A 20,434-nucleotide genomic window follows, 5' to 3' on the forward strand; every position below is an offset into this window, starting at 1 on the left:
GCGGTATTTGCGCAGCAGTCTTTAAAACAGTAAAGTTAGCCCATTTTTTTTGTATATTGTGAAAGATGATGTCATGCCGAGTAAATAGATACCCAACATGTTACGGTTTAAAATTGCGCACACCCGTGGGATGGCGACAAACTACGGTCAACAGAGATCTCAATAGGCGACGCTTTAAATTTTTTTAACGGTTACCAGTTTAGAGTTCGAGTGTAGCTCTTTTTTTTTTAATTATTGCTCACGCTCTGGCGATCGCGGCGATACCTCACATGTGTGGTTGAACAGCGATTTCATTCGCGGCTCGACTGCCGTGCACGCTTTCTTTTGTGCGCGAGCCAACGATGACAGGGGCGGCTAACATTTTTTTTTTTTTTTCCTATTTATTTTAATTTTTTTTTTAACTTTATTATAGTTTTTTAAAAAAATAAAAAATCTGATCACTTTTATTACTGTCACAAGCAATGTAAACATCCCTTGTGACACCAATATGCAGTGACAGGTACTCTTTATGGAGGGATCAAGGGTCTAAAAGACTCTAGACCCCTCCACTACACTTCCATGTACGCAAAATGCCGAAAAACGGCGTTTTTACATACAGCCTTTTTTAAATCTGCCGCCCTTTGCAGCACAGTAACACGGAAGTGACGTCATGGACGCCGCCTCCGGGTTACATCATCGGAGACCCGATCAAAGCCGTTTCCGGCTTTGATCGGGACTCCATCCAACCGGCGGACGTGCCGGCTGGGTGCTCGGGAGCCCCGAGCAAAGTCACGGAAGGCGGCGGGGGGGGGGTTAAACGTCCCCTCCCGCTCACCCGAGTGGCTCCCGAGCCGCATCGGTCGTTACCGACGGAAAGCCTACGTCACTTTGCGGTAAGTGGTTAATATATTTTTTATTTTTGGGCTTTGGTTATTATGGTGTTCATTTTTTTCACACTGATCACTTGTCCTGTGCAGCTCTTCACCATCGTAATTTATTTGCTACGCACCTCTTTGCACTGCACTTTTTCACGTTTATTTACAACCTTTTATTGGCTGTTTTATCCCCACTTTGTATGGGCACTTTTTGATCACTTTGTCTCTCAAGGAATTGATATATTCACTTCTCGCACTTTATATGCGCCTCTTCATTACACACTTTATACCCCCTTCGGGGTTCCTCCTTACAGTACTTACACCATATACTTGTCTTTTTTTTCTTTTGTTTCTTTTCTTTTTTGCTTTTTGCTGTATATTCCCGAGTTGCAGCCTATATAAGTTTCAAGATGTCATCATACACCACTAATTTCTGCAGAAGTTTTTTACTTGCTAATTAAGGGTAAGGATAGCTATATATGGTTTATGTTTTGCAACCTTCCCTTCCGCCTTTCAATTACTTGGAATTCTTTCTCCCCCCCCCCCCCGATGGCTCGCTTCAGTCTGATGACTTACACCTTTCCCCCTTCTTCCGTCCCTCTCCCTTTCCCCTCCTCCCCCCCCCATTATTTGATTTATTATTATTATTTTTTTATATTAATTTTAACATATGTTGATATGGATTATTGTTTATTCTAGAGATTGTGATTTAATTCAAGTTTGTCTAAACAAATTTTCTCTTAGATCCTGAAGAAGCTCTGCTGAGCGAAACGCGTTGATCTACAAGATGTATTTTAGATATGGACTGTGATGTTTTTATGACTTCTAGACTAATATATACATTTTATTGTATGTTATTTTCAATAATGAAAAACTAAATTATCTTTTTTATTTTCGGTCTTGGTTGTTGATATATCGGCACATTTAAATCCCCATACCCAGAGTTTGGTAGTTTTTTCTCCTCATCTCTCTCCCTTTCCCTTCCCCATCCCTAAAAGTCACCTACCAAAGAATGAAGGACACAGCAGAGTGGAAAGCATCTGTACAGTTGGCTTCTCGATAGGTAATGGGAGGATTGTAAATGGGCATATGAATTCAGGCAGAATTTGGACAGCAGCTGACCCAGAAACCATTCACCCACTTGTCCCCAAGCAAGACACTGTGTTGCTCCAGGACAAAAAGCCTCAGTTCAAAGTTCAGCCTCAGAGAGGAAACCCACTTGTCCCCACTCAACCTTTTTGGACTGTTTTTTTTTCAGAGAGAGTGGTGTACTCCCACAATGATAGATAGTAATCCCTAAGTCTCTAATTTTAAGCACTTGAGTAAGGATAGCAGAGGGTTGTGGGTTTTTTCTCATACGCCCTTCAGTAGTTCATACAGCAACAATTTAGGGTCTCCCAGTAAACCAAATGCTAGTAAATGCACTTTATACATATTTCCCAGAACAGATCAAGTCACCAGATGGAAGAGTTTGGTTGGCACCCACATATCTATGTTGGCAAAGTAACTCAAGGCCTCAATTTTTTGCAGGCTTATGTAATAACTTGAAGCTCAGGCAATCGCAAACAAAATTTCAGTAGCAGGTAACAAAATTTTGTAAATGGAGACATGGGTAGGTATTGGGAATTGTAGCAATATGTAAAAATACCTGGGGTAGACGAAGCCACACACTTGGATTTAAACACAAACATATATTAGTAAATTTTATATTAAGTTATTTCCCAGATTTTATCATTAAAATAAAAGAATTATTAATGTTCGAAGAATAATTAAAAAATCTATAAGAAATACAATATATTTAGTTTATTTAATATAGAGGCCAAAGTAGAAACGGTGATTAAAAATGAAGCGCTTTCTGGGGGAGAGGGACCTGAATCTGCCAGAAACAGCACCATCTTAACTCAATAAAGTGCAATTTTCTCTTCCTCACCTGCATTCTCAACACTTTTATAGAATATGATCTAATGCAGGAGGCCAAGTTTTTTCATATCATAAAGAAGGGAGGGACTGCCTGGTTCTCTAACCCCCAGAGAAAAAGATTCAGATATCCTACCATTGGTACAACATTTTGCTGCAGAATTTGTTGCAAAAATATTTGTATACCAGACTTACCAAAATCAATAAGATTAGGCCCAGTGTAGAGCAATTTTTAGACAAGACCATGCTGCAGCATTAAAAGCTGCATCTAAAGAAACAGTTTTTCAATTGCCCTGGTTTCTATACCAATACCTACATTTTAAAACTCTGAATATTCATGACAGTACTGTTACACAGCATAAAACTAGTTTACTCTGAATGTATTTCAGAGGACCCTGAAATTAACCTAATACCTGAAGAGAAGGGTGCATTATTGTAACTTCATTACCTTTGGTAAAAAATGGGCAGCCTGAAGAAGCCGGCGACGATGGTCTACATCTGTGATCCCAATATCCATTAGGTCTTGGTCCTCCAATATATTGTCAGTCTGCAGGGAGAAAAAAAAAAAAGAGAAAGAAATATAGAGTGCTATGAATTAAACAACAGTAAAACGAACACATCAGTGTAACCAAATGAAATACATGCAGATGCTTTTTGTAAGTGCATACTGTATTCTATGTAAGCTAAAAAAAAAATAGGTTTCTGCTATTTAAATTCCTGCTATCTATACTAAGCCTATACATTAGGCCACTGGAACACAGTTAAGGCACTTTTGTGAATAGGATGGTCTTTTCCTACTTTGGAATGACGCATTTCTAACCAGGATAATAAATGGTAGTAAAAAAACCCAGGTCCTTATACTAGGATGAGATGAAACTGTGAATGCAAAATGGAAATGACTGTGTGATCTATCCAAGTGCGCACTAAACAATACATAAGCACTGGACTAATTTATACTGTTTATGTTGTGACCAAAGCTCCCCTCACAACTATGGTATGACTGGAGCCTCAGAAGGATTTCCTATATGTGATAACTGTTTTGAACATGGTTACAGCACATCATAGATTATCTGTCCGATTATCTCCTACTCTATTCGCTTTTACGCGATCTCTGAAAACCCTCCTTTTCAGAGAAGCCTATCCTACCCACACCTAACAAATGTACCTCCATTTTCTCCATCAGCCCACCCCCCACGGTTATTGCCTTTTGTTTCACTTGACCCTCCCTTCTAGATTGTAAGCTCTAACGAGCAGGGCCCTCTATTTCCTCCTGTTTTGAATTGTATTGTAACTGTATTGTCTTCCCTCACATTGTAAAGCGCTGCGCAAACTGTTGGCGCTATATAAATCCTGTATAATATTAATTATAGATCAGCATCGTGTTTGTGTTTAGTTAATGCCAGGAGATACTTCTGAGAGTCCATTGATAGCAGCTTTTGAAGGGAAAAGGCTGTCTGGTAACCATTTACATATTGAGTAAAGCCGGTCATACGTGGATTGAAATTAGTCTGGTTTAACAGGAAATCGAGAGATTTTCTTTACTTCCACCTGTGTTCTTTGTATATAATGAGGACACATGCTGGGAGAGGCTGCAGCTGCTGGAAAATGCTACATGTTCTCTCACTTTAGATCTATAGAACATTTAGCTTCCAAGTCCATCTTGTTCAACACAAAAAAGAAAAAAAACAGACCATCCAATCCCATATACACAATCCTAAACCCACATTTGATCTAGAGGAAGGCAAAAAAAAAAAAAAACCCCAGCAAAACATGATCCAATTTGCTCCAGGAGGGGAAAAATGACTTCATGATCCCCCAAGAGGAAATCTGATATTCTCTGGATCAACTTTACCTATAAATGTGTTTATGAATTATGTTTATGAAAGAATCCAGGCATTTTTTAAAGCAATCTACTGAGCTGGCCAGAACCACCTCTGGAGGGAGCCTATTCCACATTTTCACAGCTCTTACTGTGAAGAAACCTTTCCATATTTGGAGATGAAATCTCTTTTCCTCTAGTTGTAAAGAGTGTCCCCTTGTCCTCTGGGATGACCTTAAAGTGAATAACTCAACACCAAGTTTACTATATGGTAGAGCTGCACGATTCTGGATAAAATGAGAATCACGATTTTTTTTGCTTAGAATAAAGATCATGATTCACTTGATTCTTGGTGTAACATCATCTTTTACATTATACAAAAAATTGGGCTAACTTTACGGTTTAGTTTTTTTAAAATTCATTAAAGTGTATCTTTTTTTTTTTTTTTACACAAAAAACTGTTTGAAAGACTTCTGCAAAAAAAAAAAAAAAATTATATATATATATATATATATATATATATATATATATATATATATATATATATATATATATATATATTAGCAAAAAATAAAAAGGAACTTACCGTAAAATACATTTCTCGGATGTTCATTGATGGACACAGCTTCCCATCTTTGTGATCAGTGGGTTATACTTCCCCCTACAGGAGTAGGACACTAGGCAGACATAAAAACAACCACGCCTATGGGGCAGTCCCTTGGGGTATTCTCCCACACTCTGCTATAGGTATTCAGTTTTGTAACAAGCAGTGTAAGAAGAAAAAAAAAAAACTCCAAAGAGGGGCAGGTGCTGTGTTCGTCAATAAACATCAGAGAAATGGATTTTACAATAAGTAAAAAAATCCCATTTTCTCTTTCGTTCAGTGACAGACACCGCTCCTGATATTCATAACCATTGGGACGTCCCAAAACATAAGGAGTGGGAACAGCAGAAAAAACTTCCCAAAGGTTAAACATAGCCAACCAGGTAACTTGGAGTTCAATCAAACAACTGGAGCTCACCTGAAATAAATAGAAAACACCCTCAAAGAGGGCAAGTCCTCTAAACATCAGCCTGCAAAACCTTGAGGCCGAAAGAAGCATCCCCAGATGCAAACACACCCACTTTATAAAACGTTGTGAACGTGTACAGACGACCAGGTAGCCACCTTGCAAACCTGCATCCCTTACGCCTGATGACGGAAGGCCCAGGAGGCACTAAGCGCCCGTGTAGAGTGCGCCTTAACAGGGAAAGAAGGAACCTGACCCTTAATGGAATAAGCCTGAACCACAGTCTATCTGATCCATCTGGAAATGGTTGCAGCAGAAGCAACTAAACTCTTGCGAGGTCCATCCTTGAGGACAAATAGTGAGTTTCTAAAAGACTCCGTAGCTGCCAGGTGCACCTTTATTGCCCGAACCACATCCAGGGAATGCAAAGCAATTTCCTTAGGATGCTTAGGTTTGGAAAACTGGGAGGGCAACACAATGTCCTCATTCAGGGGAAAATCAGAGACAACCTTCGGAAGAAAAAATGTACATGGACGAAGAAGCACCTTAACCCTGTGAACCACCAGGTAAGATGAACAACATGACAACGCCGCCAGTTTAGACACCCTGCACGCAGAAGTAATAGCAACCAAAAAGGCCACCTTCTGGGACAACGCAAGCAGGGGAATCTCCCGAATATTTTCAAAAGGAGGCTTCTGGAGAACTGACAACCCCAAATTGAGATCCAACGGCAACAATGGAGACCTCTATATAAAAAGTTATACACCAAGGAGTGTGTGGCCAACGGATGTTGAAAGAAAACCGCCAAGGCCGAGACCTGGCCCTTGATGGTACTCAAGGCAAGGCACTGCTCAACCCCTCGTTGGAGGAAAGCCAAGATCCGAGTCACTGAAAAAGTGCGAAGGTGAACCCTGAGGGATTCACACCATGCAATGTATGTCTTCCATGTACAATGGTGAATCTTACTAGAAGTAGATTTTCTAGCTTTTAACAGTGTAGGAATCACAGAGTTAGACAACCCTCTATCCTTCAGCACCTGGCTTTCAACAGCCAAGCCGTCACAGCCAGTGATTGTAAAGCAGGATGGAAGATTTGCCCTTGGGACAGCAGATCTTCCCTGAGAGAAAGTCTCCAAGGAGCATCGGCGACCAGCCGTACCAAGACCGGTGAGGCTTGTGTGGCGCCACTAGGATGACCATAACCCCTTCTACCTCAATCCTGCTTAGGAGTCTCGGCAGAAGTTTGAGAGGAGAAAAGGTGTAAATCAGACAAAACTGACTCCAAAGAGCCACTAAAGTGTCTATGGCGTCAGCTACAGGATCCCGAGACCATGCCACAAACCTCTGCACTTTCCTGTTGAGGAGAGAGGCCAACAGATCCACCTCGAGAGTGCCCCACCGGAGACACAACTGATAGAACACCTTCAGATGAAGTGACCATTCCCCTTGGTCCAACACCTGTTGGTGAAGTTAGTCCCCCTGCCAATTTACCACTCCTGGAAAGTGCACAGCAAAGAGGGCTGGAACGATTCATTCTGCCCACCTTAGAATGCCGGCTACTTCCTGAACGCCAGGACACTTCTTGTGCCCCCTTGGTGATTGAGCCAGGCCAGGGCCGTGGCATTGTCTGATTGAATACATACCGGACACCCCTGGAGACTACTTGTTCAATGATCCAGACAAAGCCTGATCGCTCAGAGCTCCAAGACATTGATCAGTAGCCTGGACTCTCCCAGAGTCCAGACCCCTGAGCACACTCTGTGCCGAGGACACCTCCCCACCCGGACAAGCTGGCATCCTTGGTGACAACCGTCAAGCACAGGGGAAGAAATGATTTTCCCTGACAAAGTGCGAGAGAACGAAGCCACCAACAGGATCGGGTTGTCTAGAGACTGAGGTCCCTTGTTCCATTTCATGAGAATCTCCTTTTGCAAAGGTGTCGTTTTGAACTGTGCAAACGGAGCCGCATCCTCCATATTTAAGGTTTCCCGCACTGATACAATCAGTGCATCCACTAGCGCCTTTTCATGTTCGGCTACATGAGCAGAGGAATCATCCTCACTACCTGAGCATGCAGGGTGCGTGGATGCAGACCCCGAAGGATAACTCACATCCACAGCAGCCGAATCAGATTCAGGATCTGATGAGACAGAGGAAACAGGTGAAGGCGGGGGAAACACTTTTTGCTAGCCCGTTTGCCCAGGACCAAATCTCCTTGGACACCAAGGACTCCGGGACCGCCATCATCTGTTGGGACCCGGAGGGCCCAACAGCCGCTGAAAGGGGATCAGGTGGTGAAATATGCTCCAGGGACTCCATGAATGGAGAGGGGAACCCACACAAAAAAAGTGTACAAACACCATCAGGGATACCCCACCGCGCTTTTCGGCACTACAAGGCACAGCACAGAGGATTACCGCTGCAATAGCAGAGAGAGGGAGAGAAAACTCTACAAAAAGGACTCACCACCACCGGTCAGGTACTCACAGCATGAACTGCTCACCATGCAGCGATCAGGAACAGGAATATCCAGGGATCAACAATAGAGACCGAGAAAGGGGTCCCACCGCTGAATCACCGCCCATCTGTCTCCAAAAACATGGCCACCGCTACTATTTGCATTGGGAAACCACAGGAAAATGGCCGCTGAGGCTACACAAACATGACATCTGTAGTATAAAAGGCTACAAGAAAACGGCGGCCCTGCGCGGCAACATAATTCGCCAATGCAGCACCCCATGCCGACCTACAAAAGGTATGTCCACCTGAGGGGGGGGGGGCAGATGGGGGGCACAGGCCTGCAATAGACCATCGAGAAGGTGAGGAGACAGACTGGGAGGGAGGGGAGCCCGGGGATCCGACTAGACCATCCCAGGGAGGGGTCCACATCCACCCCAAAAACCCTCCAAGGGTAGTGGCGGGGGGGGGGGGGGGGGGGACAGCTATTTACCACACCAGGAACAGGGCGGGCACCAGTTCGGACAGGACACCGCTCCTTTGCAATGTGGGTGCTGTCAGCCAGGAGGAAACGCTGTGATTCAGGCAAAAGCAAGTTCATATGCACCCTCACGAGACGTTTAACTCGAAGGCCAGCCCCCATCCAGTGGAGCTATGTTGTGGCCAACCTAGCGCGGAGCTGCAGTCTGCACGCGCTTGCTGGCCAGACTGGGGGGACCCCAAGGATCTAGATTATCCAGTTTGTCGCCCAGTCCAGCACTTGATTGTAACTCTCACAGGAACAAAATTATAAGAGAGGAAAGAAATTAAATTTAAAAAGAAAAAATTGCCAGGACCAGAGATTCCAGCAAGGAACTAGGTCCTTACTCCTGACTAGGCAGAAAAAATTTAATTTTTGTAAAATCTTACCGTAAAATTCCTTTCTCTGAGTCCTCTGACAGTCGCCGCCCACTCATTCAGTCTTCACCAATGGGGTATTGACCTCTTATCCATAGGAGCAAGCTAGGCATAAGACTTGTTAAAAACAAAGTAATTTACATAGACACACCTATGGGGGCTGTCCCACTGGTCCAATACCCCCCTGCTATCAGCCATCCCAACTCAGTTTGGTAGCAAGCAGTTAAAGTCCAAAGAACCCCAAATAGAGGGGCGGGGGCGGCAACTGTGAGAGGACTCAGAGAAAGGAATTTTACGGTAAGATTTTACAAAAATTCAGTTTTCTCTTACGTCCTCTGACAGTCGCCGCCCACTCATTCAGTCTTCACCAATGGGATGTCCCAAAGCAGTGTAGACATGAGGGGTGGGAAACGTAACCGCCACAAAGGCAACGCAGCACCCATGTCAGAGAAAGGAACCTAACGTGAACAGAAGGTACCCTCTGGGCAACAGAAAAGCTCAACTGGAGCAACAATAAAGCAAATAAACAAGGGGGAAACAACCCCAACAGCCAGGGACCTGCAAAACTAGGGCCCCCTTAAGGCACTGCCACACACAGAACTTTGCGGCCAAAGGAGGCATCTGCAATGCCAGAACATCAAGTTTGTAGAATTCTGAAAAGGGGTGCACTGACGACCAAGTCGCAGCCTTGCACAGCTGGACCACCGAAGCCTGATGCCGGAAGGCCCAGGACGCACTCACCACTCTGGTAGAGTGCGCCTTGACAGGAAAGGGTGGTACCCTTTCCTTAATCGAAAAGGCCTGAACAATCGTCTGTCTGATCCATTTTGAAATGGTCCCCGCAGACGCAGCCATACCCTTCCGAGGTCCCTCAGGAAGGACAAAAAGAGAATCCGACTTCCGAAAGGATTCAGTGGACGACAGGTAAACCCTGATCGCCCTGACAACATCCAAGGAATGTAAGGCCTTAGGATGTTTAGGATTGGCACAAAGCGAGGGCAAAACAATGTCCTCATTAAGGTGAAAATCAGAAACCACCTTTGGAAGGAAGGACTGGTTGGGTCGCAAGACCACCTTATCCCTATGAACCACCAGGTAAGGGGAGCGGCAAGACAAGGCCGTCAACTCCGACACTCTGCGCCACTAGAAAAGCAACCATTTTGGACAGCAGAGGCAAAGCAATTTCCCTGATGTTTTCAAAGGGAGGACATTGCAAAATGGACAGAACCAAGTTCAAGTCCCAAGGAGGTAGAGGCGCCCTCCGAGGAGGGGCCAAGTGACGCACACCTTGAATAAGATGCGAATCAAAGAGTTAGACGCCAAGGGGCACTGAAAAAGGACGGCCAGCGCAGACAGCTGGCCCTTAATCGTGGTCAACGCCAGGCGCTGATCCACACCAGTTTGTAGGAAGGCCAACACCCTCACCACCGAGTAGGCACGAGGAGGGAAGCCTCTGGATTCACACCAGGCAAAATAAGCCTTCCAGGTACGGTAATAGATCTTACCGGACGAGGCTTTCCTAGCCTTGAGCAAAGTAGGAATGACTTCAGATGAGAGACCCCTTTCTCTCAGGACCTGGCTTTCAACAGCCATGCCGTTAAAGCCAGTGACTGTAAAGCAGGATGGAAGATCGGTCCCTGAGACAGCAGATCGTCTTGCAACGGTAGCCGCCATGGAGGCTTGACGGCCAGTTGAATGATGTCCGTGTACCAGGACCAGCGGGGCCACCAGAATCACCAACTTCGGTTCCGAGACCAACCTGCGCAGGAACCTGGACAACAACTGAATCAGGGGAAAGGCATATATCAGACGATACCGGTGCCAAGGCACCACCAGCGCATCCGAGGCGTCCGCCAGAGGATCGTGTGTTTTTGCCACGAACCTTCCCACCTTGTTGTTTAGCCGGGACACGAACAGATCCACATCCGGGGATCCCCATTTCGCACACAGCATCTGAAACACCTCCGGGTGCAGGGACCATTCCCCCTGGTCCAGGGTCTGGCAGCTCAGATAATCGGCCTGACAGTTCTCCACACCCGGAATGTGAACTGCCGAAATCGCCGGGACGCAAGTCTAGGCCCAACACAGAATACTGGTCACTTCCTGGGCTGCGCCTACTACTAATGTCAGATCAGGAAAAAGTACTGAAATCATTAAAAGCAAAAAAATATTCCCAAAGCAAGAGCAGGAAAATTCTTAGCTAGGAAACTTCAGAAGCAGCAACCTAAAACTAACCTGTCTTCTATCTAAAATCCACTAGATGGCAGTGTAGTATATCACCCTGCTGATATAGCTAAAGCATTTAAGCATTTTTACCATTTACTATATAATCTTCAAGAGGACCCTACTACACCCCAAACCATGGAGGAGTCTCTCATCCTATCTTTCTGCTATCCATATGCCCAAAGTAGATTCAGATGTCCAAGAATTATTAAATGCCCCTATTTCCATTGCTGAGACTACCATAGTTATTAGAGGTCTGAAAAATAAAGGCTCGGGCGCTGACGGTTTCTCAGCGGAATACCATAAGGCTCTGAGCGAAGTCATCGCTCCTCACATAACCTCGGTATTCAATAAAGCAACATCCTCTGGTTCCTTTCCGCAAGAGATGTTAAAAGCGATTGTATAAACACTCCCTAAGGCGGGAAAGGACCCTAACCACCATAAGAATTTTAGACCCATATCTTTGCTGAACACAGATCTAAAGATCTATGCCAATTCTATGCCAGATTGGCCACAGTCACCCCCTCTCTTATAAGGTCAGATCAGGTGGGTTTTGTACTAGGGTGTCAGGCTCCGGATAGCACCCAACATATGCCTAATTTACTGGGGATTCTAGAGATTCAGAGTGAACCCTCAACTATCCAGACTCTAGATGCCGAGAAGGCTTTCTACAATCAGTTCTCACCAAGTTTGGACTTACAGGATTAATTCATAAGAGGATAATGGTTCTGTATTCCAATCCATCAGCATGTATATACAGCTCAAATGTCCTATCTGAAGCATTCCCAATAACCAATGGAACCCGTCAAGGGTGCCCTCTATCGCCTATTATATTCCCATTAATTATGGAACCACTAGCCACAGCAATCCGGACAAAGCCCCTGATTTCTGGGTTGCAAGTTGGGGAGAATCACACAAAATTGGACAGTTTGCAGGAGACGTCATGTTAACCCTGACAAACCCTCAAGTGTCACTACAGGAAGTCTAAAAAGATTCATGATTTTAGTGAAGTTTCCTACTACAAACAAAACAAAGTCCTCTATACTCCCCATACATGTGAATAAAACGACACCTTCCAATCTAAAATCAAACTTCAATTACCAGTAGCAAAAACACTCCTTAAAGTATTTAAGAACTACCCTTTCTTACCCATTCGCTAAAACCTATGACCTTAATTATATATCCATTTTGGGGTTAAGGAGGATTTACACTCTATCACTCCATGAACTGTCTTGGTTGGTATTGTACCTGTTCTGAACTATCCCCAGTCCAATACCTAGTAAATTTTTTGGAGATTTTGACATTATACTCAGGAGATTTATATGGAAGGGTGGTAGAGCCCGGATTTCATTCAATACTCTGATCCGGCATAAAAATAATGGAGGGGTGAAATTACCAGTGCTGAAACATCACTACGCCGCAATACTTGACCAAACTAAATCCTGGTTTCAACCCATCTCTGACAAATTATGGCTCTCTCTAGAAAAGACACTCCTTGAAAATAGGGATTTACCAGCTCTCCTCCAGGCTGCAGCCTACGACCAGAATCTCCAAATGAATGTTACCCCAAGCGTTCAAGTTTCACTTGAGGCATGGAGAGCACTCGAGTATACCACCCACTAAATCCAGCCTTCTACAAAACCCTTTCGTGACCCCCTTCTGTGACCCCCCGGCTAAAACTAGGGTTTCGGGACCTGGCTGAGATCCCGGAAGACCTTTGGGAAAGCTCATATGCAAAAATACAAATTCATTACTTTCACTCCAAATTTCCCACTAAATTTCCCACTAAATTTGTGTCAGTAAATCCGACAATTTTGGATTACCTAAGCACTAAGCAAAGGCTGTAAGCTGGGATATCCTTGCGTTCCTTTCACACCCATTCACATTCCATCTGGACCAAAACTTTTTTAAAAGACAAGGAGCTCTTGGAACTATTATCAAATCCCACGTGGCACTTTATAAAACGTTGGGACTATACTGTTTTGTCTTTTAGTTTTGTGAAGTACAACGTGGGATTTGATAATAGTTCTAGAGCTCCTTGTCTTTAAAAATGTTTTGGTCCAGATGGACCATTGGGTGTGAAAGGAACGCAAGGAATCGTGATTGCAAGCAATTGATCTTTCATATAGGGCAGGCAGTGGAGAATTCATCCTATGGATGACTTCTGAAAGCTCAGGAGCAAAGTGGGTCTTCCATTTTTTCGTTATATCTAGTCTGGAGGCTATTAAAAGATGGGTCACGACAGTTGTGAAATGTTGTGGGAATCTAGAAATATGTAAGTTCAGTAGTGCCAGGCCTGGGGTGGGTTTGGTCAGCATACCCGTGAGCTGTGATATCAGTGTAAATACTGCATTCCTAAAACTGCGCAAGTTAGGGCATTCCCACAGGATATGAGTGAGGTTCCCAGTATACCCACAGTGATGCCAGCAGAGGGGTGAGTAGTCCAGTTAGATTTTGGACAATTTATACGGCGTAAGGTAGCCTTTATGAAGGATCTTTAGATAGTTAGCCCAATGATCCGTACATCTGGAGGTAACAAAACTCTGTCGAACTGCGAGCAACCGGTTTTGTATAGAGAAGGATTCACCCAATTCCATCTCCCAGAGAAGAAAGACTGGGATTTTTTGATTCGGGTCTGGGTATTGGAGTGCATTATAAAACCAAAATATCCCAGCTTGCAGCCTTTGCTTAGTGCTCAGGTAATCCAAAATTGTCGGATTTACTGACCAACGACATAAAAGTATGCATAGAGTATAATTGTTTTATCCTTACAAGTACTAATTGAATATGATTACACGGTTTAGCGAAGTTTGTCAGTGTGCATAGAACTTATGTGATAATCACCTTAAACTCTGTAAAGATGTTCATTGATGTTTATTGTTTGAGGAGATTTCCATAATAATAAAAAATATTGAAACATAAAAATAAACCTTTTTTTTTTCCCCTGGATTATACCCATTACATTAGTGGGTGAAATGTGGCGATTTGACCCAGTGCACATCTTGCTCCATGTGTACGTTCCTTGAACAGCTGTGGAAGGTTGAATACTGTTGTGTGAGACATGAGCATATTGTTTGTTTGGAAGCCAAGATTCTGGATCTCAAGAATCAATTGGCAAATCTGCAAAGCATCAACAACCTGGAAAGGTGCTTGCCGGGGCTAGTATGGGGGGTGGGGTATTATGGAGAGGAAGGTAGGTAGGTAGCTGGGTTACAGTCAGAAAGAAGGATAGAGGGAAGAGCATTAGAGAGACAAATCCGAGTTGATAAATTGCTGAAGCAAACTTCCTCCCCTAGCTGCCATTAGAATTTCTGCTCCAGTGAGGTTTGGGGCAAGGTTACAGGCAAGAGTAGACAGATACTGGTGGTAGAGGACTCTATTAGGAGGACAGAAAGGGAAATCGGTCACAAAGACAGTGGTCACTGAACAGATTTGGGTATAGATTTGTGTATATGGGATTGTATGATTTATTTATTTTTTGAACTAGATGAGCTTGTGTCTTTTTTCAACATGACTAAGTAAGAGTATGTGGCTTACTGGGTGCATGGGTTCGGCACATCATGGGTCAGATGGACAGATTGTTGAGTGGGACTGAGGAGGGCCTAGCTGTCATGGTACGTATTGGTAAGAGAAAGAGGGAGCGTCCTAAAAAAAAAAAAAAAAAAAAAGATTTTAGTGCATTAGGAGCTATATTGAAGAAAGGGACCTCCAAAGTCGTATTCTCAGAAACACTTCCTGTACCTCAAAAGCCACACCAGAGAGGCAGCAGGAGCTTAGGGAACTTAACAGGTGGCTGAGTAACTGGTGCAGGAAGGAGGGTTCTGGGTTCATGGAAAACTGGGCTGAATTTTCAGTCAGTCAGTTTCTGGCTCTACAGGAATGGGCCTAAATGGAGAGGGTGTATCTCAGTTGGGGAAGAAAATTGCCAAAAAGTTAGAAGAAATTTTATCCACCTGACCTCCGGAAGATTTACCTCCTTCATGATCAGACCATTTTTTGCGACACGGCACTGCATGAATTTAACGGACAATTGCGCGGTTGTGCGACACTGTACCCGAAAAAAAATGTATTTTTTCCCCACAAATAGAGCTTTCTTTTAGTGGTATTTGATCACCTCTGCGGTTTTATTTGTTGCGCTATAAACAAAAGAGTCCAAAAATTTTGAAAAAAAATATAAAATATTTTTTACTTTCTGCTATAAAACACATCCAATTATTAAACTGAAAAAAAAAAAAATCAAATTTAGGCCAATAGGAATTTGACTACATATTTTTGATCATAAAGAATTAGAATAAGCGTATATAGATTGATTTGCGCAAAAGTTATAGCGTCTACAAACTATGGGATATTTTAATTTACTTTTTTACTAGTAAAGCAGCGATCAGCGACTTATAGCAGGACTGCAATATTGTGACAAACACTGACACTTTCTGGGAACCAGTGACACCAATACAGTGATCATTGCTAAAAATATGCACTATACTAATGACACTAGCTGGAAAGGAGTTGCATTAGGGGCGATCAAAGGGTTAATTGTGTGCCTAGTAAATGTTTTACTGTACTGTGGGAGGTGCTTCTACTAGGGGGGAACACAAATTCCATCCCTTCCACACCGTCAGAATGGCGATCTGCCTTGCGTGAATAAACACAGTGGAGCGATCCGCCACCAGCGTGCATTCGTGCCCCCTACCTGGAAGTGTCAGATCACGTATGTATACACATGATCTGGGCACAGGTGCCGCCCTGTAACAGTAAAACTGCTTTCGGCAGACCTGAACTGATTAAGCTGGGTGATTTGGGGGGGGAGGCCTCAGAATATCTATTAAAATAATATGCGTATGTACAACAACTGTTCAGGGGTTTTCCCTGTATCGAAGAGCCAGGATAGATAGAAGAGGAGGAGGGATGTGCATGCACGTCAAGAGTGATTTGCTGGTGAACACGAGGGATGACATTGCTAGCAGTGCAAGGGTGGAGGTGGAATCCTCGTGGCTGGAGCTTCAAAGGGAAGAAACAAAAAGGAAATTAATAGTGGGTGTATGCTACAAGCCCCAAACCTGAAGGATGAAGAGGAGACCAATCTCCCCTCAGCTAAAAATAGCGACAAGGCCGGGCAGTGTTATCATGGAGGCTTCAATTATTCAGATATAGACTGGGCAGATGGAACCGCTCACTCATCTAAGGTAGTCGTTTCTTTAATGTCTTGCAGGACAATTTCATTTGTCAGTTATTGGATGCCTAAACTGCCTCTGCCTGACCTACTAATTACAAACACAGAGCTGGTTACGGATGTGGAAGTAAAGGATAACTTGGGAAACAGCAATCATGGTGTAAATATGTTCACTGTAAATCACAGGACAAGACGACATAAAAAGGTAGGACAAGAATATTACATTGCAAGAGCGTCAACTTTCTAAACTGGGCTCCTTACTTCATGACATGAAAAGGGAAGACATTCTAGAAACAAAAAGCACAGAGGAAAAGTGGGAGTGCTTTAGGAATTTTTTAATTAATGGCATTAGCCAGTGTATTCCAACTGGTTACAAATGTAAAAGAACTACGGGTAAACCTGGGTGGTAAAATTCAAACGTAAAAAGGCATAAGACCTAAAACTGTTTTTAAAAAATATAAGGAATATAAGGCCGAGGAGACATTGTCAGCATTCCAACACTACAAAGAATGCAATAAGAAATGAAAAAGCACGATCGGTAGAGACACATGAAAGAACAGAATAAAAAGAATCCCAAATTTATTTTTAAATATTTTAATAGTAAAAAGGCAAAGTCACAGCATATAGCCTCCATAACAGATAATCGAGGGAAGTTGATTACAGGTGACAGGGAGAAAGCAACGGTGTTAAATACATTCTTCTCAGTTTTTACTATGAATAAGGAGTATAGTAGATGAGATGGTATTGCTAGCAGCACAGCACGAATTGTACCCTTAAGGCTAACAGAAACGAGTGTTCTAAAAAGACTTGAAAAACAATGAACAAATCACCAGGACTAGATGGCTTACACCCAAGAGTTCTCAAATAGCCAGGTCATTGTGTCACGATCAGGGGTCAGGCTTGAAGACCATTTGCTATAGCAGAAGCAGAACTACCACTGACCAGCAGGATAGGTACACAGGCAGTCAACCCTGGTAAATGACGTGGGCTCATCTGAGGTGTGGAATCTAAGTACTAACGGGTGTTCACCAGAGCAAATGATGGTGGAGATGGATTTTGCTGAGTGTTAGTACCAGGTCGTGGTCCTCAGGATCGCCCCACCAGGAGTTGAGCAAACCAGGGTCCAGTAGCGGATAAGCAGGTAAGGATCGAACAGAAGCGTAGTCCGAAAACAAGCCAAAAGGACAGTAACAAGTAGTTGCAGGTTGGGATAAGACAGAAGCGTAGTCGAGGAACAAGCCAAGGGTCGATCACAAGTGGTAGCAAAAAATGGACGGCAGTAGGGAAGACAGAAGCAAGATATTGCGAGATTTGTGTCCCTGCAAAGCAGGGAAAAAATTCCATCTCTTCCCCTAGTAAAAGCACCTTACACAGTATAGAAAAACACTGGCTAGCCACACAGTTAACCCCTTCCCATCCGGTATCAGTATAGTGAAACTGAATATTTTTTAGCACTGACCACTGTATTAGTGTCACTGGTCCCCAAAAAGCGTCAAGTGTGGCAGAATGTTCACTGCAATAACGCAGTGCCACTACAAGCTGCTGATCGCTGCCATTACTAAAAAAAAAAAAAAAATAATAATTTTAAAAATGCCATCGCTTGCAGACGTTTGTACAAACCATTCAATATACGATTATTGGTATTTTCTTTACAAAAAATATGTACCAAAATATATATTGGCCTAAATTTATGAAGAAATTCGATTTTTACAATTATTTTATTGGATAGGTTTTATAGCAGGAAGTAAAAAAAATTTTTTTTTTTTCCCAAAAATCGGTCTTTTTTGTTTATAGCGCAAAAAATCAGAAAGGCAGAGGTGATCAAATACCACCAAAAGAAAGCTCTATTTGTTAGGAAAAAGGGACATAAATTTAATTTGGGTACAGCATTGAATGACCGCATCTTTGTCAAAGTAACACAGTGCCGTATTGCAAAAAATAGCCTGGTCATAAAGGGGGTAAATCTTACGGAGGTAAAGTGGTTAAAAAAGGGTATTTACTAAAGAGAAAAAACTAAAATGCTAACACTTTACAAAACTCTGGTTCGACTACATCTTGAGTATACGTCCAGTTCTGGCCATAGTCCTCAGGAAAGAGGAGCTGGAACTGGAGAAAGTCCAAAGAAGGTAAAAAAAATAAGAGGACTGCAGGACCTTGGTTATGAGGAATGAATCCAAACATTAAACTTATTTTCCCTGGAGAAAAAAACGCTTAAAAAGGACATACGATTGCAATATACAAATATCTAAATGGGGATTCTAGCATAGGGAGGAAACTAGTCTCAGTTCGATCAAGTAGACATGTAGTCACTCAATGAAGTTGGACAAGAGTAAGATTTACCTAAAAAATGCATAAGGTTTTTATTTGCACTATATGTTTTATGTGGAATTTTGTTTATTCAAATAAATTCTGTGGGCATTACTGTATGTTTTTTTAAATCATTTTGTGCCAATATCTTATATTTTTCCAGCAGCTTGGTATTGTGGATTGTTTAGTTAGGAGCGCAGATTGATCTTGTTTTTTTATACATCCTTCAATGGACAAGTCATCAGCCTCCCAGCAGCACAACCACAGAGCCTTTTGCACCTGTATGGGCATCAGACCCATGTAGAAGTTGTGTTTAGAAACTTGTAACAAGCCATCACAGATAAAGCATAAAGCTCCAGACATTTTCTCCACAGCCCACACGTACTTAAATTGAAGTCCGCCCCAGCTGAAGAGATCCATTTGGAGAAAACCAACCCACTCTAATATGGTCTAACAGATTAAGGTCACTGCTGGCACATAACAGAAGGCATAACTAACTCACCTGGGATCTGAGGAAGGATTCTAAATGTCTACCAAAACAAAATACCAACGTATTGGTAAAATATAAAAGATGGAGCTGCATTAAGTAAAAAGATAGCAAACATGTCAAGTTTTAAAAATTGCATTAGGTCTGCACAATCATGAAACACTATGGTATGGTTGTAGCCCTGTAAAAAGTGATCTATTTTGCCTTAAAGCCCCTGTTGGCTGTAAAGAACCATGCCAAGGTCGCAGCTGCTGTAGCTTATGTTACCTCTTGCTTACCATGCCGTTTATAAACATACCTTGGTGGGCAAGGAGTTAAACAAAAACTCACCTCCTGAATGGAGGCCCACCTATTTAGATGGTACACTCGTTGACCCACAGTGGAAACAGTCGACCATTTATCGAATTCCCCCCCAAACAGCAACATCTTCAGCACACTCTGAGGCGGGGCCCAGGACACCTCAGGGTGCTCAAAATCCATATAGCTGAGTGCTTCAAACAGCACATGTAAATGGAAGGTCTTTGCAGCTGTAGGAGCTCTAAAACACCCAAGGCTGGAAACAGCAGACTAACCCTCTAAATGCAAGGTAAAAAGCATTATATCAATAAGATCTATCACAACTCTTTGCAAATTGGGGATTAAAGCAGATGACTGCAGTACCTCAGAAACAGTCTCTTCAGAAATAGACTGTTGGGACCCCAATTTAGAGATAGTTGAAGGAACCAGTGGTCCAGCATGACCTAAGGCCTTTGGAGGGCCAGCGATACACTCTGCCGGAGGTGGCACTTGAGTGCATTGAGATCCTCTGTCATCACTGCTTACAGAGAATTGAGCACACATGGTTAAAAAGTCCTGTGAGGAAGTCCCATGAGGACAAGGGCTCAGCCCCACCTGACAGAGCCGAGGAAGACTCTAATGAAGACCACCCAAAAACAATGGAGGTACCAGGTTTCAGACTACAGCTGCAGGTTACTTCAAAGCATATCGAGTAGATACCCGCAGAATGCAAGGGGAGTATGGGCTAGGGTCACAAGCAGTGGTAATGTCCTCTGCGTGTGTCTGTGCAGAAATGTTACAACCACATAACAGTACTGCAACTAGGCACAAAGTGAGAGAGACAAGGCCTCAGTTACTCACAAGCCCAAAGCATCTGGAGCTAATGAGGGTTGGGCAGCCAGAGTAAACAGGTCACTGTAGGAAGGCAGTGGAAGAAAAGTAGAGATCTGAGTTCCACAAAGTGATTGCAAGCAGGAACAGTAGCAGGATAGTGATTCCTATTATGTTGACATGTAAA

At 43.2% G+C, this 20,434-nt stretch overlaps 1 protein-coding gene across 4 annotated transcripts in view; it reads right to left on the reverse strand.

Annotated features, from left to right (window-relative positions):
• The window catches only part of ANKS1A (ankyrin repeat and sterile alpha motif domain containing 1A), a 209,618-nt gene that overhangs the window by 74,221 nt on the left and 114,963 nt on the right, over positions 1-20,434 (reverse strand). For all 4 annotated transcript variants that reach the window (XM_082245969.1, XM_082245970.1, XM_082245968.1 and 1 more), the window contains one exon: positions 3,220-3,318. In XM_082245969.1, the coding sequence (XP_082102095.1) occupies positions 3,220-3,318 (99 nt within the window). The remainder of the gene's footprint in view (positions 1-3,219; positions 3,319-20,434) is intronic.

The sequence above is a fragment of the Pelophylax lessonae genome, assembly GCF_965119305.1.
Source record: "Pelophylax lessonae genome assembly, chromosome: 2".
Classification (NCBI taxonomy): Eukaryota; Metazoa; Chordata; class Amphibia; order Anura; family Ranidae; genus Pelophylax; species Pelophylax lessonae.